The sequence below is a fragment of the Macaca nemestrina genome, chromosome 3, assembly GCF_043159975.1.
Source record: "Macaca nemestrina isolate mMacNem1 chromosome 3, mMacNem.hap1, whole genome shotgun sequence".
Classification (NCBI taxonomy): domain Eukaryota; kingdom Metazoa; phylum Chordata; class Mammalia; order Primates; family Cercopithecidae; genus Macaca; species Macaca nemestrina.
The window spans coordinates 156,643,167-156,670,653 of record NC_092127.1 but is presented as its reverse complement, the minus strand read 5'-3'; the positions used below and the strand labels follow the sequence as shown (position 1 = coordinate 156,670,653).

Below are 27,487 nucleotides of genomic sequence, written 5' to 3'. Positions count from 1 at the left end.
GACCAGTAAGCTCATGTGAAAAGATGCTCAAAGTCATTAATCATTAGGGAACTGCAAATCAAAACCATAATGAAATACCACTTCAAACCCACTAGTATGGCTATAGTTAAAAAAAAAAAAAAAAAAAAAGGAAAACAACGTGTAAGCAACAATATGGAAAACTTGCTGATGGGAACATAAAATGGTGCAGCTACTTTGGAAAACAGTTTGGCAGTTTTCCAGTAAGTTAAACATAGAGTTACTATATGACTTAAGAATTCCACCTTTAGGTCCATACTCAAGAGAACTGAAAACATATATTGACACAAAAGCTTGTACATGAAAGTTCATAGCAGTGTTATTCATAATAGCTAAAAGGTGGAAATAGCCCCAAATGTCCATCAAATGATGAGTGGATTTAAAAATGTGGTGTATCCATACAATGGAAGAGTATTTGGCCATAAAAAAGAATGAAATCCTAATGGGGCAAGATGGATGAATCTTAAAACATGATGCTAAGTAAGAAAGCCAAACAAAAAAGTCCTCATTTGTGATTACATAAATGAGGGGAAGAGGACAATATCCCAAATAGGCAAATCCATGGAAACATAGAATAGATGAGCAAATGTGATGGGATGGGAGAAACGGTGAATGGAGAATGACTACCAATGAGTATAGGGTTTCTTTTGGGAGTGAAGAAAGTGTTGTGGAATTTGATAATAGTGACGGTTACACAGCTTGGTGAATATACTCAGAAGAACCCCTGAATTGTATACTTAAACCTTAAGAAAATCAATCAGAACCAAAAACTAGACAATTTATCAATTTATCTTAGTGGGAGATTTTAACAGACCTCTCTCAAATTGAAAACAAATTAGTAAGATAAGGAACTATATAGAAGATGGAAACAACATGATCAGCAAGTTAACCAAACTAACATATGTAGAACTCTGTACCTAGCAACTGCACAGCACACATAAATAGCAAAAATTACTACATACTGGGCCAGGAAGCAAGTTTCAGTGACTTTCAAAGGACTGAAATCATACAAAGTTGTTGTTGTTTTAGAGACTGGTTCTCACCGTCACCCAGGCTGTAGTGCAGTGGTGTGATCCTGCCTCACTGCAGCTTGATCTCCTAGGTGCAAGCAGTCCTCCCACTTCAGCATCCCAAGTAGCTGCTATTGTAGGCACATGCCACCACTCTCAGCGTTTTTTTTTTGTTTTTTTTTCTCTCTGGGTAGGGACAAGGTCTCATTATGTTGCCCAGGCTGGTCTCAAACTACCGGCCTCAAGCGTTCCTCCTGCCTCAGCTTCCCAAAGTGCTGGGATCACAGGCATGAGCCACCACACCTAGCCCATAATATGTTTTTCAGCCACAGTGGAATCAAGCCAGAAATCGATTAAAAAAAAAAAAAGAAAAAGAAGGAAATCCCATGACATTTTGGATTCTTTTATTTTGAGATGGAGTTTCACTCTTGTTGCCCAGGCTGGAGTGCAATGGCGGGATCTTGGCTAACTGCAACCTCCGCCTCCCAGGTTCAAGTGATTCTTCTGCCTCAGCCTCCCGAGTAACTGGGATTACAGGTGCGTGCCACCACGCTCAGCTAATTTTTTGTATTTTTAGTAGAGATGGGGTTTCACCATGTTGGCCAGGCTTATTTCGAACTCCTGACCTCAGGTGATCCACCCACCTCAGCCTCCCAAACTGCTGGGATTACAGGCATGAGCCACCACACCCCGCCACACTTTGGAATTAAAATGACATACTTCAAAATAATTTATCAGTCATAAAAGAAATCACAGTGGGAATTAGGGAATATTTTGAACTTAATGATTGTAAAAATACATGTTAACATGTAGAATGCAACTAAGGGGGAATGTTGTAGCCTAAAATACTACCATTAGAGAAGAAATAGTAAAGATTGATGATGCTTACATGCATGATAAGAAAGTTAGAAAAACAGCATCAAATAAACCTGATGGAAGACTATAATAAAGATGGCAGAAATTAATGTTATAGAAAACAAACAGCATCTCTCAACAAAACCAAAAAGTGACTTTTTAAAAGAAAATAGAATTGATTCATCAAGAAAAAGAACATAAAACAATTCAGTTATCAATAATATCACTGCAGATCCTAGATACATTTAAAAATACAATAAAAAGATACTATGAGCAATTTTATGCCAATAAACTTGAACATTTAACTGATATGGATTCCTGGATAGACAACTTGCCAAAAGTGAGAAATAGTTTTGGAAAATCTGGATACTCTTGGATCTGGCTATTAAGATCTTAAGATTAATGGCTATTAATATCTATTGAATTCATAACTGAAAATCTTCCCACAAGACAAAAAGTTTTTTAAAATTTTATTCCTATATGGTATTGTCACAGAATTCTGCAAATAATTTAAGGAAGAAATAATACTCTTTCAGAGAATGGAAGGAGAAACTACTTCCCAGTTCATTTTATAATCTTGATGAGCTTGCCCTTTCCTTTTATTTATTTTTTTGAGACGGTGTCTCGCTCTGTCGCCCAGACTGGAGTGCAGTGGCGCGATCTCGGCTTACTGCAACCTGCGCCTCCCAGGTTCAAGCAATTCTCCTGCCTCACCCTCCTGAGTAGCTGGGATTACAGAGGCATGCCGTCACACCCGGCTAATTTTTGTATTTTTAGTAGAGACGGGGTTTCACCATGTTGGTCAGGCTGGTCTCGAACTCAAGATCTCGTGATCCGCCCGCTTCGGCCTCCCAAAGTGCTAGGATTACAGGTGTGAGCCATCGTGCCCGGCCGAGGTTGCCCTTTCCTGAGATGGGAAAGACTGTGGTACAGTTAGGTTTTAGTTATATTAGGTTTAAGATGCCTGTTAGACATTAAGTGAAAATGTCAGGCAGGTATTTGGGTACACTCTTTTGGAGTTCAGGGGAGAAGTCTGTGTTAGAGACACACATTTGGGATTTGTAAGCATTTACATAATATTGAATGTCACGATCACTAAAGAAGTGAGTTTAGGTAGTAAAGAAATCTAAAAGCTGATTTCTGGACACTCCAATACCTAGAGGTTAGGAAGCTGAATAAGAGGGAACCAGCAGAGGAGCCACAGAGAATTAGAAGAAGAATCAAGAGAAAGCAGGTTCAGAAACTGGGCCAGTTCTTATTATTGCCTCTCAGCTCTAAACCCACACTTTGTCCTGTCTTGCGATGCTGGGACTGTGCTCTGATTCTCCCTTTCTCCATTGCCAACTGCCTCTGTCATTAGAGGGTGCCGGAGAGACTTTGTAAGACTGAAAGAGGAAGAAGAAAGGACTTTTCTTCTTCCAATGCTTGTTTATCCCTGTGGTGGCTGTGTAGAATCCTGGCAGTGTTTACGACAGCATCTTCCTTTGGTATCATGCCCTCTTCTCAGAGACCCGAATCTCAGCCTGGTCTGTGTTGAGTGTAGGGTTGGGGGCAGGGAGGTGCTCCGCTGAGTTTCTAAGTTCCTTGTTCACTTTTCTCTCAGTCTTGGGGCTGAGGGTGGGAATAGTGGCTGCTCTCTTCAGTTCTTACATCTGTACACATTAGAGTTTTCAAATAGTTGAGCAGTTTTTACCTACTTAACAAGAGAGAATAGGAACTACTGGGGAGCCAAGCAGTAGAAGAGAGGAAATTTCTCCTTTTAGAAGTATTCCAGCTAATAAAGGAAAAAGGCGTTTTAGAATTAGAATGTGAGTGTTTTGCAACCCCTTTGGTGGTACCACAAAGGCAACTGAGTGGAGGAATATCATGCCATCTATAAGTAGTTTTGCCCCTTTCTCTCCGTCCCCCAAAGGAAAAAATATTGGTCTTCTAAGGATTCACTTACTAATTTACAGGAAGTACAGAAAATAGGAACATGTTAAGCTGCATTCTAGGAAAACAGTTAGCAAAATCCAGACAGTGGGAAACCCTGGCAGGGCAAATAATGAAGTTTCAGTAAGAAATAAATGTTAAGAAAAAATGGAGGGAGAACCTGTAGCTGAAAAGAAATTTAAAGTAAGACTGATCAATTGCCATGTATGTACCTTATTTAGATCCTGATTCAAACAAAAAACTTTTGACATGTGTGAAACTATTGGGAAATGCGAGCCAGATTAGATATTTGATGATAATAAGGAATTATTTTTAACTTTTTTGGTGCGGTTACATTTTAAAAGAAGATTTTATCCTCTTAGAGATATATGTGGAACTATTTATAGATTCAAAATAATAGGGGGCTGGGTGGGAGGGGCTGCATTGTACAGATGAAACAAGATTAACCATGAATGGTTCACTGTTGAAACTCTGTGATGGGCACTTGAGAATTTATTATATTATTATGCCAAATTGCAGATGTTTGAAGTTTTCTAATAAAATGTTTAAAATAGTGGCAGGGGGCAAGAAGAAAAGGACGACTCTATTGAAAGAAAAAACAATTTTAAAAGACACGGAGAATAGGAAGAGGGAAAAATTGATGAGGCAAGAGAAAGGCAGCAGGTGGGGACATATCAAGAGTGATTCTTCAGCAGGTGAGGGGTGTGATAGGCACTGCAAAAGTGGAGGGTTGGCTGTAAAATAGGGGCACAGATGACTATAATGCAAGGGAAGGCAGACTCTTAGGCTAAGTCACAGGATCCCTAAAGTTCTGATTGATGTTTTACACCAGTTTGTATGGATTCTGTACCTTGGACTGGCAACTTATAAGTGCTTCTGATAACCCTCCCCTACCTTTTTTTTTTTTTTTTTTTTCCTGGAGAGTAGAACATAAAAGGGGATAAAGAATGGGAGAGGAAAATAACCAATATTGAGCCCTTGCTATGTAATAGACACCATGCTAAGCTTAACTACTTTATCTTAGTCTTCACCACAGTTATATGAGGTAGCCATCTCATTTTATGAAGAAGGAAATGGAGGCTCAGGGATATTAAAATGCACAGCTAGTAAAGAGTGAAGCTGGGAGTCAACCTGAATTTTTCTGCCTCTGAAGTCCATTTCTCCCCTACTGTATATCCTGCAGTTCAGAATGAGAAATTTAATTTTAAATTTCAACATCATTTCAGGTGAAGGAGAAAGTATTCTATTAATAGGATTCCTGTATTAACTTTGGGTAGGTATCAGAGAAGAATAGCTCTATTTTCTAACTACATCAAAATGAATTTTTGTGAGGTTGAGGATTTAAAAATGTACAATAAATAGATATAGTCGCATACTACATTAAGATTTTTCATTAATATTTTACATTAATTTTTCTGTGTTTTTCCCCCAGATATTGAAATACTTCGTGAGACATTTATTAACATTGAATCAAAGGATCACAGGTTACAGAAAGTTAAAGTGATTTTGCTGCTACCTCGTTGTTCAGGACTGGGTGTTAGTAATCCAGTAGAATTTATTTTAAATGAACATGAAGGTACTTGTTTTAATTTCTAAATTATTGAAATTAGTTGACAGTTTAAAATATAAAATTATTTAAAATCATTAAAATAGCATATCAAATACATCTGATAAATAATAGCAACCATATATAAAGTACTTAATATGTGTAAAGTCCTTTACCTCTGTTATCTCATTTAATCCTTATACCAATCTAATAGACCAGGGTGATATTAAAAATATTTAATAATTGGAATAATGTAGGCAATCAGAAAAGATCCTGGCCAGTATGTTATTCTGAATATACCAGAGCTCTTGATGTGAGTGTTAAAATTTACCAGCACTCTATAGATGAAAATACTGAGACTCAAAGATTGATTCATTTTTCTCAGGTCAAGGAACTAGAGAAGAGCTAGGATTCAAATTTAGATTTGTTTGACTCTAGAGCCCCTATGTTCTAAACATGATCCTAATTAAATCATAAACAGATTATTTCAAACTCAAAGGTGTCTTAATCTCTAGGATGTATGCTTTATGAAATGAATATCTCAGACTAATTATAGGAGCATTTACATTTAATTTTATTGGCTTTTAAATACATTTAAAATAATTATTATTTAGCATTAACATTTACTGAGAACTTAGATGTAAGGCCCTGGGTGTGGCACTTTTCTTGGATTATTTCAGTAAGTCTTCACAAGAATTCTGTGAAGTAGTAACTTCTTAACTTCTATTTTACAAATGAGGCATCCCAGGCTCAGAGAAGTTAATGAAGTCTCCTAGGATAATGGGGCTAGTAAGTGGCAGAGCTTGGATTCAAATATAACCAGTCTGACTCTGAGACTGACACTTTTAATGACTCTCTTAATCACATTATATTGCTCCAAATTAAATGAAACTTATTCTTATCCCTTGCTTATATTGAAAGGCGTAGATAAGGTTAGTTAGAATATTAGAAACAGAAGACATTCCATCAACGTACAGAATATAGTAACTGTTTTCTATTTCTAGCAAGGACAGAAAGAGGAGGAAAAGAAATGGAGGGAAAGGAGCTAATATTTATTAAACACAACAATGTCCCAGGCAATATTCTAGGTAGTGTTCACATACTGTCACTTAGTATTCACAATAACTTTTTGAGGATAGTGTTCTTATAATTGTAGAGGAAAAAAACCAAGACTCAGAAAAATTAAACAAGTTGCTTATGATCATGGAGCTAGTAAGTAGGGAAGCTGGGATTGAAATTCAGGTCTGTTAGCACATTTTCTTTCCACTAAAAGACACTGTCTTTAACTGGGTTTACACTGTACCACATGGAATTTTGACTTGCTATAGAAAATTTCTTTCCAGAGAGACTTAAACAGAAGAATAACCAATTCAGATGGTAGAATGGTAGGTAGGCTGAGAAAATTTCTAGATGAACTTTAAGAAATAATCAAAGAACAATTAGTAGACACTAAAAGAAAAGGGGGAAGGAAAAAAGGGGGAATAAATAGCAGCTATAATAGGCATAGCAGTCAGGAGAACTAGAGCTCAGAACTGTGAGACTCTGGCCTTATCCTGGGCCATTTTGAGGTGGAAATCCAGAAAAAAATAAACCACAGATTAAAAATAAAGGCTAGGGGAGAAAAGCCTGAAGGAAATTACAAATAAGGAAAGGGGGGAAAGGAAAACATTTCCTAGGTACTGGTAATGTTTTGAAAGCCTTGATGAGGAGATGATAGGATAAGCTAAGAAGTGGTCACATCCTGAAGCAAGTGGGCTTTTGAAGGAACCTGTACTCTGAGGAGCTAAAAGCCAGAGCAAATAAGGAGTTGCTGACCTAGTGGCTGTGGTGGGAACGTGGAACATTAGTCAGAAACAGTGGAGGTGAATCCAAAAGATTATTTTATTAAACTTAGATACAAGGAATTAGTTTTAAAAACATTAACATTGAAAAATATTAGAACCATTGAGGAATATATGAGGAATATATGAAGTTGGTCCTTGCTAAAAAGACTTGAAATTATTTTAAGATAGAATTAAAGAAGTAGATGATATGGCTTTAGAGTATAATAATTTGTAATAGTCCTTTAACAAGTAATGGAGAGTTTTAGAATAGAGAAAAAAAAATGTGAAATGTAGGCCAGGCACAGTGGCTCACACCTGTAATCCCACCACTTTGGGAGGCTGAGGTGGATAGATCAGTTGAGGCCAGGAGTTCGAGACCAACCTGACCAACATGATGAAACCCTGTCTCTACTAAAAATACAAAAATTAGCTGGGCATCATGGTGTGCACCTGTAGTCCCAGCTATTCAGGAGGCTGAGGCATGAGAATTGCTTGAGGCAGAGGTTGCAGTGAACCGAGACTGTGCCAGTGCACTCCAGCCTGGATGACAGAGTGAGATCCTGTCTCAAAAAAATAGCAACAACAACGATAACAAAAAACAAAAAACCCCTCATGAAATGTAAAACTAAAAAATTGGGAAGAAATGGAGTTTAATTAACCTTTAGTGATGTTATTGGTATGGGCAACAGCCACATGCATGGTATAAATAATTGGCTGTCATACTCTAGCGAGTTCTAGAGAGGTAGTATAATACAGAGTTTAGAAATTTGGGCCCTCTGGTTAGATTTCTGAGTTAGAATCCTGGCTGTCCACTTAGTAGCTATATAACCTTAGACAAGTTGTTTAATGTATGTTTAAACAATTATCTTAATGTTAAAAGGGATAGTAATTCTTCAAGTGGTCATTAAAATAATCTACATAAAGTAGTAGCATTGCATTCAGTATGTCTTCATTAATATCAATACATATATTTAAATTATTTTTTAAAAATTAAAAAATGTAAGACATTATTTCTTAATCTGTTATGAAGACATAACATTTGCTTTTCTGAATTTTTTCTTCCAAGGTTTCTTTTGGAAAGTTAGTATTTTAAACTATATCCTTGTATGTTCTCAGATCTGACTATAGCCCATTTGCTTTTATTTTGGAAAATAAATCTTATTTCTCTTTCCAGTGTTAGTCTCGAGAACTGACTGCATTTTCTCTGTGTCTAAATGACTTATATGACTACTTGGATGACTATCTCATAGCAACTTGCAGAAAAACAATATTAAATATTTTCAATATTTTTGAAAAGCAATATTAAAATGAAACAGAATTAACTTTATTGTTCTAATTTTTAAGTCAACATTTCAATGTCTATTTAGTTGTAATAGATATCTTCCATGAAACACTTTTATTGGTAGGCAAAATGATTGAAAAATTATGTGATGCTAACAATATGTAAAAAGTTTTTAATGGTGCTATATTTAAAAGCATTTCTTTTTAAAATTCAGATACAGAATTCCTTAAAGATCACTCTCAAGGAGGCATATCAGTGGACAAACTTCACATTCTTGCTCAACAGCAGTACGAACAGCTAACACATGCAATGAAATGTAAGTTTGTCACAGGCACCATCTTGTTAAAATACAGTGTACATTTTAGAAATATTAGTCTTTCATGATCTATTATAATCAAGCAATGAAGTGTGAGCCATGAGCACATTTTCCAGAATCTTACTGCCTTCAAATAACAAAATATTTATCTTTACCAATTTAATCTCAGTTTCTAGAATACATGCTTTACTGTAATTTTAAACAGGTTAGCAAGCATAATTTACTAATTTTGTAATGCCGAAGTGAAATAATTATGTATATTTATAATTGTAGTTTCAGCTTTCCTGTTTCTTCTCTTGGATTTCTTACTTGATATAATTTTTCTGTTGTCATTGCGCCTACCCCTAACAACTCTTCTACAGTCCAAATTTTAGCCAAACTCTTATTTCTCTTAGTGCTAAGTAGAGAACAGAGAGGTGAAATCGCAGAGAAAGCCTAGACCTCTTGATTTGAAGTTTGAGTAACAAGGCAGCACTTTGAGTGATTTATATCATTGCTTTAATAACTTTATTTAGATTTTGAGTACCACTGCTTTTCCACATATGCACACAGAAATCTAGATGTCTCTGAGAAATTAATAAGCTTTTGTTAATTCCATATATATTTATAAAGTGCCCACTTTGGGTCAGGCATTAAGCTGTATGTAAGGTGTATCAGTGTTAGCAAATCCTGACCTGCAAAGGCTTAAAGATAAATGGATGTGTGCATAGACCCATCTATATTATGGGTATAGATGTATGGGTATAGATCATTCAGTAAATAAATACATAAACATACATGAGGTAGAAATAAGGCCTATAGAAGTCACAGAGGTCACAGCTTGCCAGGAGTGAAAGCAAAAAATAAATAAGTAAATAGAAAGCACAGAGGAGGCCTTTTCTTTTAGTTTATATTGCTAATAAATATTCATTTGAACATGATATGAATATGATATGGGAAATAAGTTGATTGGAAGATCAGGAATTTGGTAAATAATAAGCTGATCCTTTTTAATTAAATTTTAATTAGATAGTTAAAGCTTAAAAAAGCTTCAGAAAGAATCTGAAAAGCAAAGGGATTTTAATGACATAAGCTCTTTTATGATGCCAAATAAACATAAAATTTGGCAACTCTTGAGATTATGACAGTTTATATTACTAGAAGACATACTGTAAGTCAAAACAAGTTGTATTTAATTTTCCCTTAAGAGAATGCTATCTTAGGTAGTTAAGTATGTAATCAGGGGTTTGACTCCAAATTTTGATAGAACTCACTAAAAGCCCCATTTGAAATCAACCACATAAACGATAATTATGTAATCTGTCATGGAATTAGAGTAAAAACAAGTATTTAAAAAAACCAAAACTAACTGTGCTGAGTCCTCATTAGTTGTGAAAATGATTTTTAAATATTTGAGCACTTATTGCTTACTTATTATGTGCCAGGCACCTGCTACTTACTTTATATGTACTATTTTATTTAATAATTACCAAACTTTCTTCCTTAGCTTGCATGCTGTCTTTGACGAGAGCAACAATGGGGCCCGGGCACCCCTAATTCCCTTGCCCTCTAAGACTCACAGCCTTGCCACTACTCTCTAAAATCATAAGTGTGGGCCAGGAGTGGTGGCTAATGCCTGTAATCCCAGTACTTTGGGAGGCCAAGCCTGGCGGATCACTTGAGGCTAGCCTGGACAACATGGTAAAACCCCATCTCTACTAAAAATACAAAAATTAGCCGGGCTTGTTGGCGCATGCCTGTAGTCCCAGCTACTTGGGAGGCTGAGATACGAGAATCACTTGTTATAGTGAGCTGAGATTGCGCCACTGCACTCCAGCCTGGGTGACAGAGTGAGACTCTGTCTCCAAATAAATAAATAAATAAATAAATAAATAAATAAATAAATGGGCTGGGTGTAGTGGCTCATGTCTGAAATCCCAGTGCTTTGGGAGGCCAACATGGTAGGATCACTTGAGGCCAGGAGTTTGAGACCAACCTGGACAACATAGTGAGACCCTGCCTCTACAAAAAATTTAAAAAGTTATCTAGGCATGGGGGCATGCAGGCTACTCGGGAGGCTGAAGTGGGAGGATCGATTGAGCCCAGGGCTTGGAGGCTGCAGTGAGCCATGATCACCTCACTGCACTCCAGGGCAACAGAGCAAGACTCCGTCTCTAAAAAAAACAAAAACAAAAACGAATAAATCAAATTATAAGAAACATGTCTTCTTATATCCTTTATACCTATTAATGACAATTAACTCAAGAGGCCCTGACTCCAGGTCATTCCTCATCTCCTATACTCTGGTCTCCATAACTCTCTTCATATTCCTTTGTCCACATCTCACTCTGTGCTCTCTAGAATTTATAGTCCTTCATTGAGAAAAATTCCCTATATTTTAACTTATTTGAATGTCCTCCGCCTACGTAAAACATTCCTGTATCTTGCCTTTCCCCTGGGAACAATGTTTCCTCAATCTTTTCTCTCCTTTTTTGAGCTATTACCATCACACATTCACTCCTGCCACTAAACTGAAATGGTCCTGTGAGGATCACCAGTGATCCCATGCTGTTGCATCAGTTCCCAGCCCTCATCTACCTTGATCTGTCTGTGGCAGTTGACAGAAGTGGTCGCTTTCTCTCCCTTCACACACTTCCATCACTTGTCTTACAGGGCACCACCTTCCAGGCCTTCTCTCTGGCTCCCCCTTCTCCGTCTCCCTTACTGGGTTCTCTCTGTCTCAACACCTTGTTTAACATGGAAATGTGCCACAGTCCATGCCTTGGATCTTTTTTCTCTGACTATATTTACTCTTTTGGTGATTGTATCCAGTCTCATGGTTTTAAACACCTCTATGTGACTCCCAAATCTATATTTCGTCTAAACTTCCTCTCGAAACTCTTAGCTTGTATTTCCAGCTGCCCTCTTGACATCTCCACTTAGGGAATCATAGTCATCTCAAAGCTGGTATGTCCAAGATGGAAGCCCTGATCTTCCTCCCGCCACACCTGCTCCTCCCACAGTACTGCCATTTCAGTTAATGATAGTTGTAGCCTTCCACTCGCTTAGGCTAAAAACGTTAGCATTATCCATGATTTCTCTTTCATACCACAGCCAGTCTGTCAGTGTATGAGGTACATTCAACTTATACCCAGAATATATCCAGCTACCTCCACCACTACCACGATGTCCAAACCACCATCAACTGTAATGACCTCCTAATTTCTCTACCAGCCTCTGCCCCTGCCCTCTACACTCTATTCTTAACATAGCAATTGGAGTGATCTTGTTAAAACCCATCATAACCTGAGTAAAAACCTAAGCCCTTCTGGTTGCCCACAAGTCCCTGTACTATCTGGGGCTCAGACTATGCTTTCTGACTTTGGCTCACTACTCTCTCTTCATTCCCTCTGCTCTGATCAAACTGGTCCCTTCACTTTCCTGGAACATACCAGCACCATGTTGACTTCAGGCCTTTACACTGGCTGTTCCTTTACCTTAGAATGCTTTTCTCTAAATAGCTCTGTGACTGGTTCCTTATCTCCTTGTAGTCTACCCACAGTTTGCCATCTCAACAATGCTTTCTCTCCCTGCCCTATTTCACACTATTTCTCCTGGAACTCTCTATCCCTCACCCCTGCTCTGCTTTTCTCCATAGCATTGATCACCTAAGAGTACTATATAGTTTTCCTATTTATCTCTGTCTTACTGTCTTTCTCCTCTACTAGAAAGTTAACTCTACAGGGGCATGGATTTTTGTTTGTGTTGTTGTATCCCAAAGCCTATAACAGTGCCTGTCTGGCAGGTGGTAGGTACTCAATAAGTATGAATCAATGAGTGAATTGCAGGTGGTAGTATTACCTCATTTTATGGATGAAAAATGTAAGACTTTAAGTAATTTGTCCAGGTTCATAGAGCAGTAAGTGACAGAATTGGGATTCACCTCTAAGTCTGTCTGTTTCTAGAATCCTTTAAACTATTTAGGCGATATTGATTGTAGAAGAATGGGCGGAAGTATCAAGTTCATGGTAACTTGCAGTGTTTATTTCTTTGTGTTTATAACTAAGTTGGCCTCATTTTTTGTTGAATTTTCAATTTCCATACAATCCAGTTAGAATGACTTTACTTACTGGCCACAGACTAAATTACTAAGACAAGCTTTTGCTTTGAAGGGAAACCATTCAAGCACCTGGGGAAATTATTCTTATCAGAACAATGTGGTATTAGTATCAAATAGATGTTTGGAAACATAGCACATTTGTATAGGATTGTTAATAGCATTGTTACAGTCATTGCATCTTCTTCTAATATAGTTACTAAAGCTCAAGCAGTTGTTTACTGCACATGTTCAGTTTGTCCAGAAGAAAATGAAGCTGTTGTTAAGAAAGCACTGGAATTTCAAGACCTTGGGAATAAAGTACAACTTTATAGGTAAGAAAAGGAAGGATTCTTCTAAACAACTCAAACAAATATTTTTTAAAATGAAAAATATTATATTCTAAGTTGTATAAAGACATTCTACTTTTTCTTTTTAAAATTATACTTTAGTATGATACAATTACCTAACTTCTTACAAATTTAACATAGATTCCATAGGGCCTTTTTCTTTTTCTTTCTTTTTTTTTTTTTGAGATGGAATCTTGCTCTGTCATCCAGGCTGGAGTGCAGTGGCACCATCTTGGCTCACTGCAACCTCCGCCTCCCAGGTTCAAGCAATTCTCCTGCCTCAGCCTCCCAAGTAGCTGGGATTACAGGCACGTGCCACCACGCCTAATTTTTGTATTTTTAGTAGAGACGGGGATTTTACCATGTTGGCCAGGCTGCTCTCAAACTCCTGACCTCAGGCTCACTGCAACTTCCGCCTCCCAGGTTCAAGCAATTCTCCTGCCTCAGCCTCCCAAGTAGCTGGGATTACAGGCACATGCCACCACGCCCGACTAATTTTTGTATTTTTAGTAGAGATGGGGATTTTACCATGTTGGCCAGGCTGCTCTCAAACTCCTGACCTCAGGTAATCCACCTGCCTTGGCCTCCCAAAGTGCTGGGATTATAGGTGTGAGCCACCACGCCCGGCTCCTCTAATTCTTAATATGCATATTGTCTGCTCCCTCCTTTTAACTTGATATTTTTCCTTTGCCCATTTCACAAGTGGGCATATTAATCACACCTCTATTTTCTTTCTTGCTGACTTTCCTTAATTAGTAGCTCCTTTCAGTAGCTAAGAGCCAACCTCGCGTTCGGAGAGCTCCTCAACGTAGCATTAGCTAAATCATCATCCAGTGGCAAAGGGTATTATTGAAGGTATGCAACCAAATTGGTGAATGTGGAATGTGTGCCTCTTGATTTGCTAGGAATAATATTTTTAAGAATATGATATAACTGGCCTGGTGCGGTGGCTCACACATGTAATCTCAGCACTTTGGGAGGCCGAGGCGGGCACATACCTTTACCTCAGGTGTTCAAGAGCAGCCTGGGCAACATGGTGAAACCCTGTCTGTTTAAAAAAAAAAAAAAAAGAATGTGATATGGCAAACATGGAGGAATATTGATTTTATTTCAGGCAAGCCGTGATTAATGATTAATCTATAGCATAAAAGATTGGTTTGAGATTTGAGCTCAAATTGGAGAGTATATATTGAAGATGTTTATAACTACTTGTTGGGGATGCTGTCAAAAGAAATTATGCTCACTTTGGGAGGCCAAGGCGGGTGGATCACAAGGTCAGGAGATTGAGACCATCCTGGCTAACACAGTGAAACCCCGTTTCTACTAAAAATACAAAAAAAAAAAAAAAAAAAAAAAATTAGCCGGGCGTGGTGGCAGGCACCTGTAGTCCCAGCTACTCGGGAGGCTGAGGCAGGAGAATGGTGTGAACCCAGGAGGCGGAGCTTGCAGTGAGCTCAGATTGTGCCACTGCACTCCAGCCTGGGCAACAGAACGAGACTCTGTCTCAAAAAAAAAAAAAAAAAAAGAAATTATGCATTACCTAGGGAATTATACCAGACAGCCTCTAAGAATCCTCTAAGAATCACTTCTTAGTACCCCAAAGTGGTAGAATTTAGAGTTGAAAGCAATATTACATGTCATTTAATCTCATCACCTACCTATTGCTTATATTTCTTTTTAATATCCCAGAAATATTCAGCTCATTTTGGACTTCGGCTGTCATGATAAAATTTGCAAATATGTAATTTTTTTGGTTCCCTATTGTAAAAATTTCACATTATAGAAGTACTAACTTAAAAAGGAAGCCTTTTTCCAAATGGCATCCTCTTATATATAATTGTTCTTAACAATTTGATTTATAGCCTTCTAGATTTTTCCACCACCACAGAATGTGCTTATTTTGTTTTAATTGGTATTGTCAAATTACTATCAAAACATTCACTCTTATAAGCTTGTTTCCCCACAGCTTCACAAATGCTGAGCTTCATCAGACTTAAAATCTTTACTCACCTGTGGGGTGAAAACATGAGATCTCATTACTGATTATATTTTCATCTCTCTATTACTGAGGTTGAGCATGCTTCCTGTTTACTGATTGGTCATTGTACTGTGGAGTGGTTAAAAGTAAGGATTCTAGAGCAGTGGTTGTCAAACATTTTTGCTCAAATTATCCTTAAACCTTTTTTTTTTTTTTTTAGTCAGAGTCTTGCTCTGTTGCCCAGGTGCAATCTCAGCTCACTGCAACCTCCACCTCCTGGGTTTAAGCAATTCTCTTGCCTCAGCCTCCCAAGTAGCTGGGATTACAGGCATGCAGCGCTACCCCTGGCTAAGTTTTATATTTTTAATAGAGACAAAGTTTCACCATGTTGGCCAGGCTGGTCTTGAACTCCTGACCTCAAGTGACCCACCTGCCTCAGCCTCCCAAAGTGCTGGGATTACAGGTGTGAGCCACTGCACCTGGCCCCTAAACATTTTTGAATAACTATATATCTTGTTCTTTATTTTAGAGTTAATATCTAACATTTTCATCATAAGTTTAAATAGCTGCAAAATATATTACTTCTGGAACATTATGTTACATATGTGTTTTAAATATATTTCTGTTAAATGTTTGGACCTGCAGATTTATTTATCTTATTTGATTTATGGGAAAATGCTAAATTTGTTACCTGTTTTACATAACTAGTTCTCATTGTCAAAACCAAATTTACCTTGTCAGAAAGTCTGACTTTATTCTTTAATTCAAATAAACATTAATATTCTCTTGTGATTTTCTTCTAAATTTGAATTCTAAGATAGATATATAGAAATAAGGAAGGGAAAGGGAGGGAGGGAGGAAGTGAGTGTGGGAGGAGAGGAAGGGAGAAAGGGAGGGAGGAAGGAAGGGAGGGAGGGAGGGAGGAAGGAAGGAAGGTTTGCTGAGTTTGATACCCTCTTAAAGATTTCTTACCTAAACTCTTGCATTGCCATGGGAGAAGGGGGCCACCTTCTTGAGTTGTCCCGTTGTTAGCATCCTGGAGATGTTAATATCCCAGGACAATATACCTTTTTTGTTAAGTGGGAGAAGGGTATTGTGAATGGTGAGGTGGCTGTAAAAGGTGGCTGTGAAATATAGTTAATGATATTATCTACATCATTAGATCCTTGTGGAGATTGAATATATTAAATTAACACATGAGCAGTATCTGGCATATAATAAATGTTCAATAATTTTAAATTGTTATAGTTGTTACTGTTTATTTATAAATTGCATGTTCATGTACTTTCCCACTGTTTTCAACTGGATTATTCTTTTTCTTCTTTTCACATGTCTTATTATATATTAGGAAGAGTTGCTGTTTTCATATGAATTACAGATATTTTTCGGATTATCTTTTTATTTTTAAATAAAAACGAATTAAAAAATTGCTTTATAGGTTGAGCATGGTGGCTCACGCCTGTAATACCAGCACTTTGGGAGGCTGAGGTGGGTGGTCATTTGAGCTCAGGTTTTCGAGACCAGCCTGGGCAATGTGGTGAAACCCCATCTCTACAAAAAAAAAAAAAAATACAAAAATTAGCCAGGTGTGGTGGTGCAATCCTGTAGTCCCAGTTATTAGGGAGGCTGAGGTGGGAAGATTGCTTGAACTCAAGAGGTCAAGGCTGTGGTGAGCCGAGATCACATCATTGCACTCCAGCCTGGATGCCATAGTGAGACTCTGTCTCAAAAATAAATAAATAAATAAATCAAATTTAAAAAAAAGAAAAGAAAAAGTAGTTGCTTTACAGCAATTTCTGTGTAGACATTTGTATCAATGTTTACCTTATGGTTTCTACATTTTGTGTTATGTGGATTCCTAGCTTATGAATGCTTTTATCAGTTTTCTTATATTACTTTTATAATTTCATCTTTTTTATATTTAAATAATTGAGTTTTCTGCTCTTTATTTTGGTAAAAGACTCAAGTATGGATCAAGGTTTACTTTTTCCCCAAATAATATTTCCTTGGCCCCCGTTCCCCATTGATTTAAAATGCCATCTTTTAAAAATATGCTTTAAGCCCATGTATACTTCTGTGTGGACCTGTAATTCTATTCCACTGACCTTTGGCTATTTCTATACTAATATGACAGTGCTATAACTACTATAGTTTTAAGTGGGTTTCTTCTCAAATTTTATTATTTTTTTGTTACGGAAACTCCACCCACAATCCAAAGATGCATAATTAAGTGGTTAACAATTTCCTTCCTATATCTTGCCACTTCTAAGTCCTAAAATATCCCATTAAAGGGATGAAGTAGGGTTTTGGAGGTCCCTTGGTGAGCTAGGTGTAACCTCTTTGTCCCTTTTTATTATGTGATGGTCTAGAGGGGCACTTGGAGAGCTGGGGCAGCAAATAGGAATAAGCCCAGAAATTTTGGTATTTTTACTGCTGATACAGCCACACCAGCAAGTACCAGCTGAATACCAACTACATGGATGTGTGTGTTTATATTATGTTATAGATATACATTAAGTATAGGTAACTATTCCTATTTTAATAAGCTTTTTGAGATGTAATTCACATACTATGCAATTCACCATTTTAGAGTGTACAGTTCAGTGCCTTAAAATATTAATACATTCATGAAGTTGTACAACAATCGCCACTAACTAATTTTTGTATATGATATGAGTTAGGAGTCCAAATTCCTTCTTTGCATGTGGCCATCCAGTTCTCCCAGCAACATTTGTGGAAAAGACTATTCTCTCCTATTGAATGGTCTTGGCACCCTTGTTGAAAATCAGTTAATCCCAGCCTGGGCAACATAGAGAGACCCCATCTCCACAAAAAATCAGCCAGGTGTGGTGGTGCCTACCTGTAGTCCCAGCTACTCAGGAAGTCAAGGCTGTGACTGGGAGACAGAGCAAGAGCCGGTCTAATACAAAAAGAAAGAAAATAGAAAACTCACTAATCATAGATGTGTGGGCTTATTTCTGGACTCTCATTCTATTCTCATTCTATCCATTGATTTATATGTCTATACTTAAGCCAATAGCACAATAACAGGTTTTCAAAATCACTAATGGGGCCGGGTGCTGTGGCTCATGCCTGTAATCCCAGCACTTTGGGAGGCCGAGGTGGGCGGATCACCTGAGGTCAGGAGTTCAAGACCAACCTGGCCAACATGGTGAAACCCCGTCTCTACTGAAAATACAAAAATTATCTGGGCGTGGTGTCAGGCGCCTGTAATCCCAGCTACTGGGGAGGCTGAGGCAGGAGAATCGCTTGAACCCGGGAGGTGGAGGTTGCAGTAAGCCGAGATCATGCCATTGCACTCCAGCCTGGGCGACAGAGTGAGACTCCGTCTCAAAAAAAGAAAAAAAGAAATCACTAATGGATGCCTAGTTTTATGAAAAGCCTTTGCAGCATTTAATGATATGATCAGATGTTATTTCTCATCTGACATTTTAACATGGTGGTGAATTAGTCTTTTCTAATAGTGAACAGTCTTTGAGCCTGGGGTCTAGGTTGTGTTCTGTGTTTTGATTTTCTGTTACCTAGTAAGAGTGGAGGGCAGGAATGTGAGCAGTGCATGAGAGGTCTTAGTGTGCACGCACCAGAGTACATGCTTCTCTGGTCTTAGTACTCATTATGATCATCAGTATCTGCATATGCCTGGCTTCTGATGGTTAATTTGCTCACCTGGTCTCTATTGTTTCAGGATCCTATTATTTTCATTGTTGTCAGTGAGCCAGTTATGTCACTGCATCCCCTACTGTCAGCCCTGGCTTGCAGAGGAAAGCCACTACCAAACCTCTCAGTGCTGTGGTGCCCCTCTCACCAGGCCATTCCTTGTTGCTTGATAGTGGGTGTACTTTTGGGATCCTCCTCTCAATATAGCCTTCTGGCTGGTTTTCCAGCCTTAATAGTATTATCCATGGTAGCGAGCTCACTTCTCCATCCTCTTGTTCCTTCTTCCACTGCTTGCCATCTGCAGCCTGGCATTGCTTCCTCGCCTAGTGTGAACCACTGTGTGTTCGTTTTCTATTTAAGAAATTACCTCAAACTTAGTGGCTAAAAACATCTATTAATTAGCTCACATAAGTCAGATATGTCTGGTATGGCACAGCCAGGTTTTCTGCTCAGGATATGAGCTAGGCTGAATTCTCTGGAGGCTCTGGGAACAGTGTACTTCCACATCCATGCTTGTGTTTGCAGGACTGAGGTCCTCGTCTCCTTGCTGCTGTCACTTGACTGCTCTCCACTCCTAGAGGCCACTTTCATTCCTTGTCCAAAGGCTCCCCCATCTGTGCACCTGCAGTAGCCGTCATAGCATCTTGTGTTTTGAATCTCTGACTTCTTCCATGTCTGACCTCTAGACCCTGATTTCAAAGGTCATGTGATTAGGTCAGATCCACCCAGATAATATCCCTATCTTCAGGGTAACTAACGTGGGACCTGTCCTACATCTGCAAAATCCCGTTTGTCATGTGTGTTAGTTTCCTGGGCTGCTGAAAGAAATCCTCCAAACTTGGTGGCTTATAACAACAAGCATTTATTCTCTCATAGTTCTGGAGGCTGGGAGTCCTAAACCAAGGCATTGGCAAGGTGCTAGCCGGGTGGATTCCTCCTGGGGCCTGTGCTGGAGAGGCCTGTCCCCTGCGCTCTCCCAGCTTGTGGTGGTTGCTGGCTGTCCTTGGTCTTCTTTGGCTTGTAGCTGTGTCACATGGACACTATTATTATTATTATTATTTTGAGATGGAGTCTTTCTCTGTCACCCAGGCTGGAGTACAGTGGTGTGATCTCAGCTAACTGCAACCACCACCTCCTGGGTTCAAATGATTCTCCTGCCTCAGACTCCCAAGTAGCTGAGATTAAAGGCTCCTGCCACCACGCCTGGCTAATTTTTGTGTTTTTGAGCCAGAATTTCGCTCTTGTCGCCCAGGCCGGAGTGCAATGGTGCAATCGTGGCTTGAACCTCCCAGGTTCAAGCAATTCTCTTGTCTCAGCCTCCTGAGTAGCTGGGATTACAGGCGTCTGCCACCACACCCGGCTAATTTTTGCATTTTTAGCAGAGACAGGGTTTCACCATGTTGGCCAGGCTTGTCTCGAACTCCTGACCTCAGGTGACCCATCCACCTGCCTCAGCATCCCAAAGTGCTGGGATTACAGGTGTGACCCACCACACCTGGCCGAATTTGTGCATTTTTAGTAGAGACGGGGTTTCACCATGTTGGCCAGGCTGGTTTCGAATTCCTGGCCTCAAGTGATTTGCCTGCCTCAGTCTCCCAAAGTGCTGGGATTACGGGCATGAGCCACGGCACCCGGCCAGGACACAATGATTAATAAAAGATTTCCTGATAGTTTAATTCATATAGAATAGTGTTTAATTGCTTTGACTTATTACTAAATATATTTTAATGATATAAGCCTGGAAATAGAATCATTTATTATTCATGAATGAACCACTTACTAAGAAATGATAAATTCAATATTAAACATAAAAACCAAAAATTTCATTTTAAATCTATTCATGATTTGAGATTTTTCTTACACAGTCTTTGTTATATACTTTCTTGAACACTATATAACTCATCTATTAATCCTCAAAAAGTGGGAAGAAGAATGTAATTAAAGTGATAGGCTATATTTTTATATTGTAATTGTGCAAAACATAACCAAAAGAAAATGTTTTCTCCTTTGTATTTTGAAAATGGTAGAAATATAGGCAATTTTGGATAACTTTGTGATTAATGTACATGTTTACCTGCTTTGATAATGGAAACCTCTTACTAACATATTAATGACTTTGGGAAGGTCAGTTTTTAGTTTGTTAAAAATTTGTTATTCTTGGCATAGTTGGTTAAAGATGGAGAATCTGGGATTTATAATAAATTATGAACTAATATAAAATATTAGAGTTTTTAACTTATAATAGTATTTAGGGAAAGGCTGCTTCAGAATTGTGTTCTTGATTGGAATTTCTGTTTAAATGATTATTAAAGTATACTAGAAAAAAATGTAGCTGCAATTTACTTTCTTCCTCTCTTGGCAAAGAAGCTATTCTAACTGCTGAATGCTTGTTCCCGTCTGCTGCAGGCTTAGTCCTCCTGTTCTTCCACTGTGCTCCTTAAAGGAAATTCAATTGTCTACTGATAAATTTTTTAGAATGGAACCATCTGAAATTACCAATGGTTGTTTTCTTTCTATTTTAACAAGGGAGGTAAGGAAAAAGAAAATCCTAATCCATGTCATACTTTGGAATTAATAAACTACAAAGCCTCATAAGAGTAAGCCAGAAACTGTGCACATTCTGTAAAGATGTGTTTGCATTTCATAAACAGCTAAAGGGCAGCAGCAAGAATGACCGCTGTGTGGCAAGTAAGCCCTGTTCTTTTTTTTTTTTTTGAGACGGAGTCTTGCTCTGTAGCCCAGGCTGGAGTGCAGTGGCGTGATCTCGGCTCACTGCAACCTCTGTCTCCTGGATTCGAGCGATTCTCTGACTCAGCCTCAACCAAGTAGCTGGGATTACAGGCGCCCTCCACCACGCTTGGCTAATTTTTGTATTTTTAGTAGAGATGGGGTTTCACCATGTTGGCCAGGCTGATCTTTAACTTCTGACTGAACTCGTGATCCACCCACCTCGGCCTCCCAGAGTGCCGGGATTACAGGTGTGAGCCACCGCACCCGCCAGCCCTGTTCTTTATACTTCCCCAGAGTGTTCCTCTTCTGCCTGGCTGCCTCCCCCACCTCCCCAAGCATTTTGTCAACATCTAGTGCATCTTCCCTCATATGTAAGAAATAAGCAGGCAGGTGTGGGGGCTCATGCCTGTAATCCCAGCACTTTGGGAGGCTGAGGTGGGTGGATTACCTGAGGTCAGGAGTTCGAGACCAGCCTGGCCAGCATGGTGAAACTCCTACTAAAAATACAAAAATTAGCTGGGCGTGGTGGTGCATGCCTATAATCTCAGCTACTCAGGAGGCTGAGGCAGGAGGACTGCTTGAACTTGGAGGTGGAGGTTGCAGTGAGCTGAGATCTGGGAGGTTGCAGTGAGCTGGGCAACAAAGCAAGACTCCATCTCAAAACAAAACAAAACAAAACAAAAAAACAAACAAAAAAAACACAACCCCCTGTGATTCTTTTTTTCTATCAGGTATCAGATTCATAAATGGGGAAGTTTACATTTTTGTTTTTGTTTTTGGCATTTGCTGAGGCTTATGAGACTGGGGACTAAGGCCTAAAAACTATTTATTTCTTTTAGTATAATAAAGAGAGTCTTTTTATTTTTACTGATACATTGATAAATATTTGCAAGAGACACAATAATAGCTAAGTCCCACATTTAGTAAGTGCTTCTTTAATTGCAGCGGGACCCTTCTGAGACAGTGTCTGTGAAAGATGTTTTGGCCCGAGCTGCAGCCAAGGGTCTGCTGGATGGGATTGAGTTGGGTAAATCATCAAAACGGGAGAAGAAGAAGAAAAAATCAAAAACATCATTGACAAAAGCTGCCACTACTGATAATGGCATCCAAATGAAGATTGCTGAGTTCCTGAATCGAGAAACTAAAGCCAGTGCTAATCTATCAGAGACTGTAACAAAACCATCTCTTCCCCAGAAAAATACTGCTCAAGTGGGGGCTTCCTCGCAGACCAGAAAACACAAGCTGGCCCCTCATCCTGCAGTGCCTACATTTATGAAGAACACTTGTCCCTCCAGACCGCGTGAACGGCAGACACACTTCATAAGACCTCGGCCAGAAGACAGAATGGTTGCTCTGAAACCCATCGAGATTGTTCTGCCTCCAGTCTTTATGCCATTTTCAAGTCCCCAAGGGATCAGATCTCGGATGCCAACTCAACATTTGTACTGTCATTGGGTTGCCCCCAAGCCACTTGTGCCCACCTGCCTTCCCACACCTTCACTATCCAGAAAAGGGGAAAAGCCTAAAGATGACACACGTTCCTCCCTACTCAGGCCTCCTCGGCGATGGCTTTGATTGTCTTTTTTTTTTATAGGGGCCAAAGAGCGGTTGATTTTTTTTTTCAAAGTCTAGTATTTCTCTGAAGGTTCCACATCTCGACACAAGGTATTCATTCTTTTGGTCACTTAGGGATCTTCTAAGTGTGATATTAGTTTCAGAGAATTCAGACAAGTGAGAAACAATAATGTAGGAGTCAGCAAAGCAGAATTCAGAGACTTCAACCGATCAGTGCTGCTCTGAGAGGATCCAGTTAGAGACTCAGTGTCAGCTGTCAGAACTGATCTCACTCCTGTGAACTTTCAGGCTGGACTTAAAGCTGCCCAGTTTCTCCTGCAGGGAAGGAAACACTGCCTCCTTTCAGCAGGCAGCTCATTAGAAAGCCGAACGGGCAAGCGATCCCGGCCTCTCCCGCCCGCTGACTGCTCTTCAGCATCCACGCAGTTGGAGTCGTGACTTTCTCAACCACGATCAAGGGTGATTTTTTTCTTAAATATCAAGCTGTTCTTTGAACAGGGAGTGACATGAGTTTTTGTAACGTGACTGAAGTTGAGTTTAAGTAGGAAGCGCAGGAAGTTCCCAAGTGCCAGGTGTGTGTAGCTCAGAGAAGCTTTTACGTGAGGTGTCTCTCACTGGGGGAGCTTCCAGGATCGTGAATAGACTGGACACAATCATCTCTCCCTTCCTATATGTCAAGCACTCTTATAAAAAAAGACTGTGAGCAAATTTCCACCTAAATATTAATAATTCTGAAGAGGCAAAACTGTTGAATGCAAGTGATACCTACTGTTGAAGTAACCCATACATTTCTGATTCTCTTCAAAGATCAGGTGATACAACAAAATCTACAAGTCATTTCAAACAACACGCAGGAATCAAACTTTGGTAAATCATTTCTGATGCACAATTAAATATATTGTAGCACTCTTAATTATATGAAATGTCGATTCATCTTGAATGTATTATCAATTGCCTACCAAGAATTGGTATGGTTATCATTTCTGGGTCTATTGATTTTTCATCATGGCAACAAATTGTCATTAAATAGAATAAGATACAACTACATATCTTATTGTTTAAAAACATTCATAGACATAGTCATAAAGTTTGAATTTAAAGTTTTATTTTTGTAATTCAGTTGTATAGAAATGTTATGTAAATTCCTAAAATGCTCAATTCAGGTGGCATGATTTTTAGAATATTACCCTCTTCAAGATGAATATTTAGGTCTATTTCAGCTCTGATATTCTATTTTTACTTTCTTATTTGAAGTGAGGATTAAAAGAGAATGGCAAATTTTATTATAGCGGTAATAAATTTTCTTTTAGCTTAGATTTACATTTATCAGTAAAACTTGTCAGTGGGCTGGGTGCAGTGGCTCACATCTGTAATCTCAGCAGTTTGGGAGGCTGAGGTGGGCAGACTACTTGAGCCCCCGAGTTCCAGACCAGCCTGGGCAATGTGGTGAATCCCCCAAACCCCATCTCTACAAAAAATACAAAAATTAGCTGGATGTGGTGGGACATGCCTGTAGTCCCAGCTACTTAGGAGGCTGAGGTAGGAGGATTGCTTGAGCCCAAGAGGCGCAGGTTGCAGTGAGCCAAGATTGCCCCAGTGCACGCCAGTCTGGGCAACAGTGAGACCTTGCCTTAAAAAAAAAAAAAAAAGTGTCAGTGAAGAAAGAAAACAAGACTTTTTATACTTGAACCAGGCTTATATTTTAAATTCCCAAAGAATTCTTCCCATGTTAATTATCACTCTTGAAAAGTACAGAAAGACATAAAATGCTCAGCTTATTTTGCTGATTTTGAAAATGAAACAATATCTTCTTGCCCTGAAATTATAGCATGTGGCTCATCCTCTTACCCATCCAGATTTCTATCTGGGTTAGAGTAGTCCATGCCTCAAGGAAGGCAGTGCAGCTTAATTTAAAATTATTCAGCAAAGAATCCCATTATATATCACAAGAATCCCTTATCCTTTCCTGGCCCTCCCCGATACCAGACTGAAAAGTATTCCATCGTCCAGAAGTAACAGGTCTGAGGTTTTTATTTTCAAGTGTATTTTCTGTGATGTTAGGGCTCATTGTTATGGAATAGTTTAGGATAATTTTCTCATCTCTACAGTAGCACGTGATTGAAGTCACAATTTGTTGCCACTTACATTGAGTATCTCCTAACATGCAATTTGGCACTAAATTATTTTTCTCTTTAGAAGTATATGAAGATTCTGAATTAAACCATTCATTAATTACACTGCAGTTTTCTTCTTTGACAACCTTCTATGAAGGACAGGATCAATTATTTAAATGCTTTGGTGGAGTGAAAAGGGAAAGGTACTTTGGATAAAAGCAGTATGAGGCCGGACATGATGGATCGCGTACTTTGGGAGGCTGGGGTGAGCAGATCACCTGAGGTCAGGAGTTCGAGACCAGCCTGGCCAACGTGATGAAACCTTGTCTCTACTAAAAATATACAAATTGGCCGGGCGTGATGGTGCACACCTGTAGTCCCAGCTACTTGGGAGACTGAGGCATGAGAATTGCTTGAACTCGGGAGGTGGAGGTTGCGGTGAGCCGAAATTGCGCCACTGCACTCCAGCCTGGGCGACAGAGTGAGACTCTGTCTGGGAAAAAAAAAAAAGCAATATGAGAGAATTCTAATGAAGGAGAATATTGATTACACTGACACATTTCACTTGGCATTTTACATTCTTAGACTTTAAAGTGCTGCAAAATTATAAATAATGAAATTACTGGTATTCAGATACTCCAATAGCAAATTTATATTTTTAATCTGAAATTATTTACCACCATACAATGCTTGAAACTGTAATGAAATTTTATTCTTTTTTACTGCCTAGAGAGAAACCACTGGGGAAGCGCAAGATGAACAAAAAGCGGGGACATACTTTAAATTCTATTTATCTGCCTTCCTGTGCCTAACAGTTAAGCTAAATCAGATTCAACTGATTTTTCTAGTTACCTTTCATTTTGGAGTTAGTGTGTGTACATTTCTTTTTTTTTTTTTTGAGACGGAGTCTCACTCTGTTGCCCAGGCTGGAGTGCAATGGCACCATCTCGGCTCACTGTAAGCTCCGCCTCCTGGGTTCAGGCCATTCTCCTGCCTCAGCCTCCCGAGTAGCTGGGACTACAGGCACCCGCCACCTCGCCTGGCTAATTTTTTTGTATTTTTCAGTAGAGACGGGGTTTTACTGTGTTAGTCAGGATGGTCTTGATCTCCTGGCCTTGTGATCCACCCACCTTGGCCTCTCAAAGTGTTGGGATTACAGGCGTGAGCCACTGTGCCTGGCCAGTGTGTGTACACTTCTATTCTTTATTCTTTGAAGTCAGGTTCTTAAAGGAAGTGATAAACTTTGTGCTGAAATATCACAATCCTAGAAAGACCGCTTACAAAAGACTCAAGTTGGTGACTAAATAGGCTTCTGTGTCCAGAAGGCCAGCTGGCCTTCCTGATCACCAAATAAGCATGGGGTAATTCCTCAAAATTTAAAGTTACTTCCTAGTTCTTACCAGGCAGAAATATGTAGTAACTAATCAAAGCAAAATGCTCCGTTACTAAAGTGATTTCTTTTCTTTTCTTTTTTTTTTTTTTTTTTGAGACGGAGTCTCGCTCTGTCGCCCAGGCTGGAGTGCAGTGGCCGGATCTCTGCCCACTGCAAGCTCCGCCTCCCGGGTTCACGCCATTCTCCTGCCTCAGCCTCCCAAGTAGCTGGGACTACAGGCGCCCGCCACCACGCCCAGCTAATTTTTTTGTATTTTTAGTAGAGACGGGGTTTCACCGTGTTAGCCAGCATGGTCTCGATCTCCTGACCTCGTGATCCACCCGCCTCGGCCTCCCAAAGTGCTGGGATTACAGGCGTGAGCCACCATGCCCGCCCTTACTAAAGTGATTTCTAAGAAGTGTGAGGTAAGAATAATTTAAAAATAACTAGAGACACTAAATTTCTATTTCTATTCCTTGTATATGTGACTAAGATGCCAGATAAATGAGCCAAACGTTTTATGCAGCTAAATTTATTCTCACAACAAATTACATTTAAATGTGTAAAAGTGGTCAACAGGAAAGGGGGCGTAAAGGAAAACAAAGCGTTTTCAGGGGAAGCAAGCTGCTCCGGAGGCCAGGGACTACTGCTCACGACTGACACGGTGTGAGTGGGTATCTTTGCCCTGAAGCTGAAATTAAACTTTCTACTGGCCATGTGGCACACGTTAGATGTGTATTAGGTTAAACCTGGCCAACTAGAGAGCGAAGGGGCTTGTTAGTTAAATTGTGCTAATATCAGTTAGGAAAGTGCTTGTCATGTTGTGGCGAAAT

General features: G+C 39.2%; 1 protein-coding gene across 3 annotated transcripts in view; it reads left to right on the top strand.

Moving 5' to 3' along the window:
• The window catches only part of LOC105487719 (NOP2/Sun RNA methyltransferase family member 7), a 64,571-nt gene that overhangs the window by 30,486 nt on the left and 6,598 nt on the right, over positions 1 to 27,487 (top strand). Inside the window, exons 8-12 of one of the 3 annotated variants that reach the window (XM_011751306.3) lie at positions 5,248 to 5,391; positions 8,681 to 8,782; positions 13,075 to 13,192; positions 21,270 to 21,393; positions 22,539 to 25,403. In XM_011751306.3, coding sequence (XP_011749608.3) covers positions 5,248 to 5,391; positions 8,681 to 8,782; positions 13,075 to 13,192; positions 21,270 to 21,393; positions 22,539 to 23,168 — 1,118 coding nt within the window. In that variant the 3' untranslated portion in view covers positions 23,169 to 25,403. Of the gene's footprint in view, positions 1 to 5,247; positions 5,392 to 8,680; positions 8,783 to 13,074; positions 13,193 to 13,963; positions 14,482 to 21,269; positions 21,394 to 22,538; positions 25,404 to 27,487 lie in introns of those variants that run through there. The other 2 variants (XM_071093690.1, XM_071093689.1) reach the window with 2 other exon arrangements.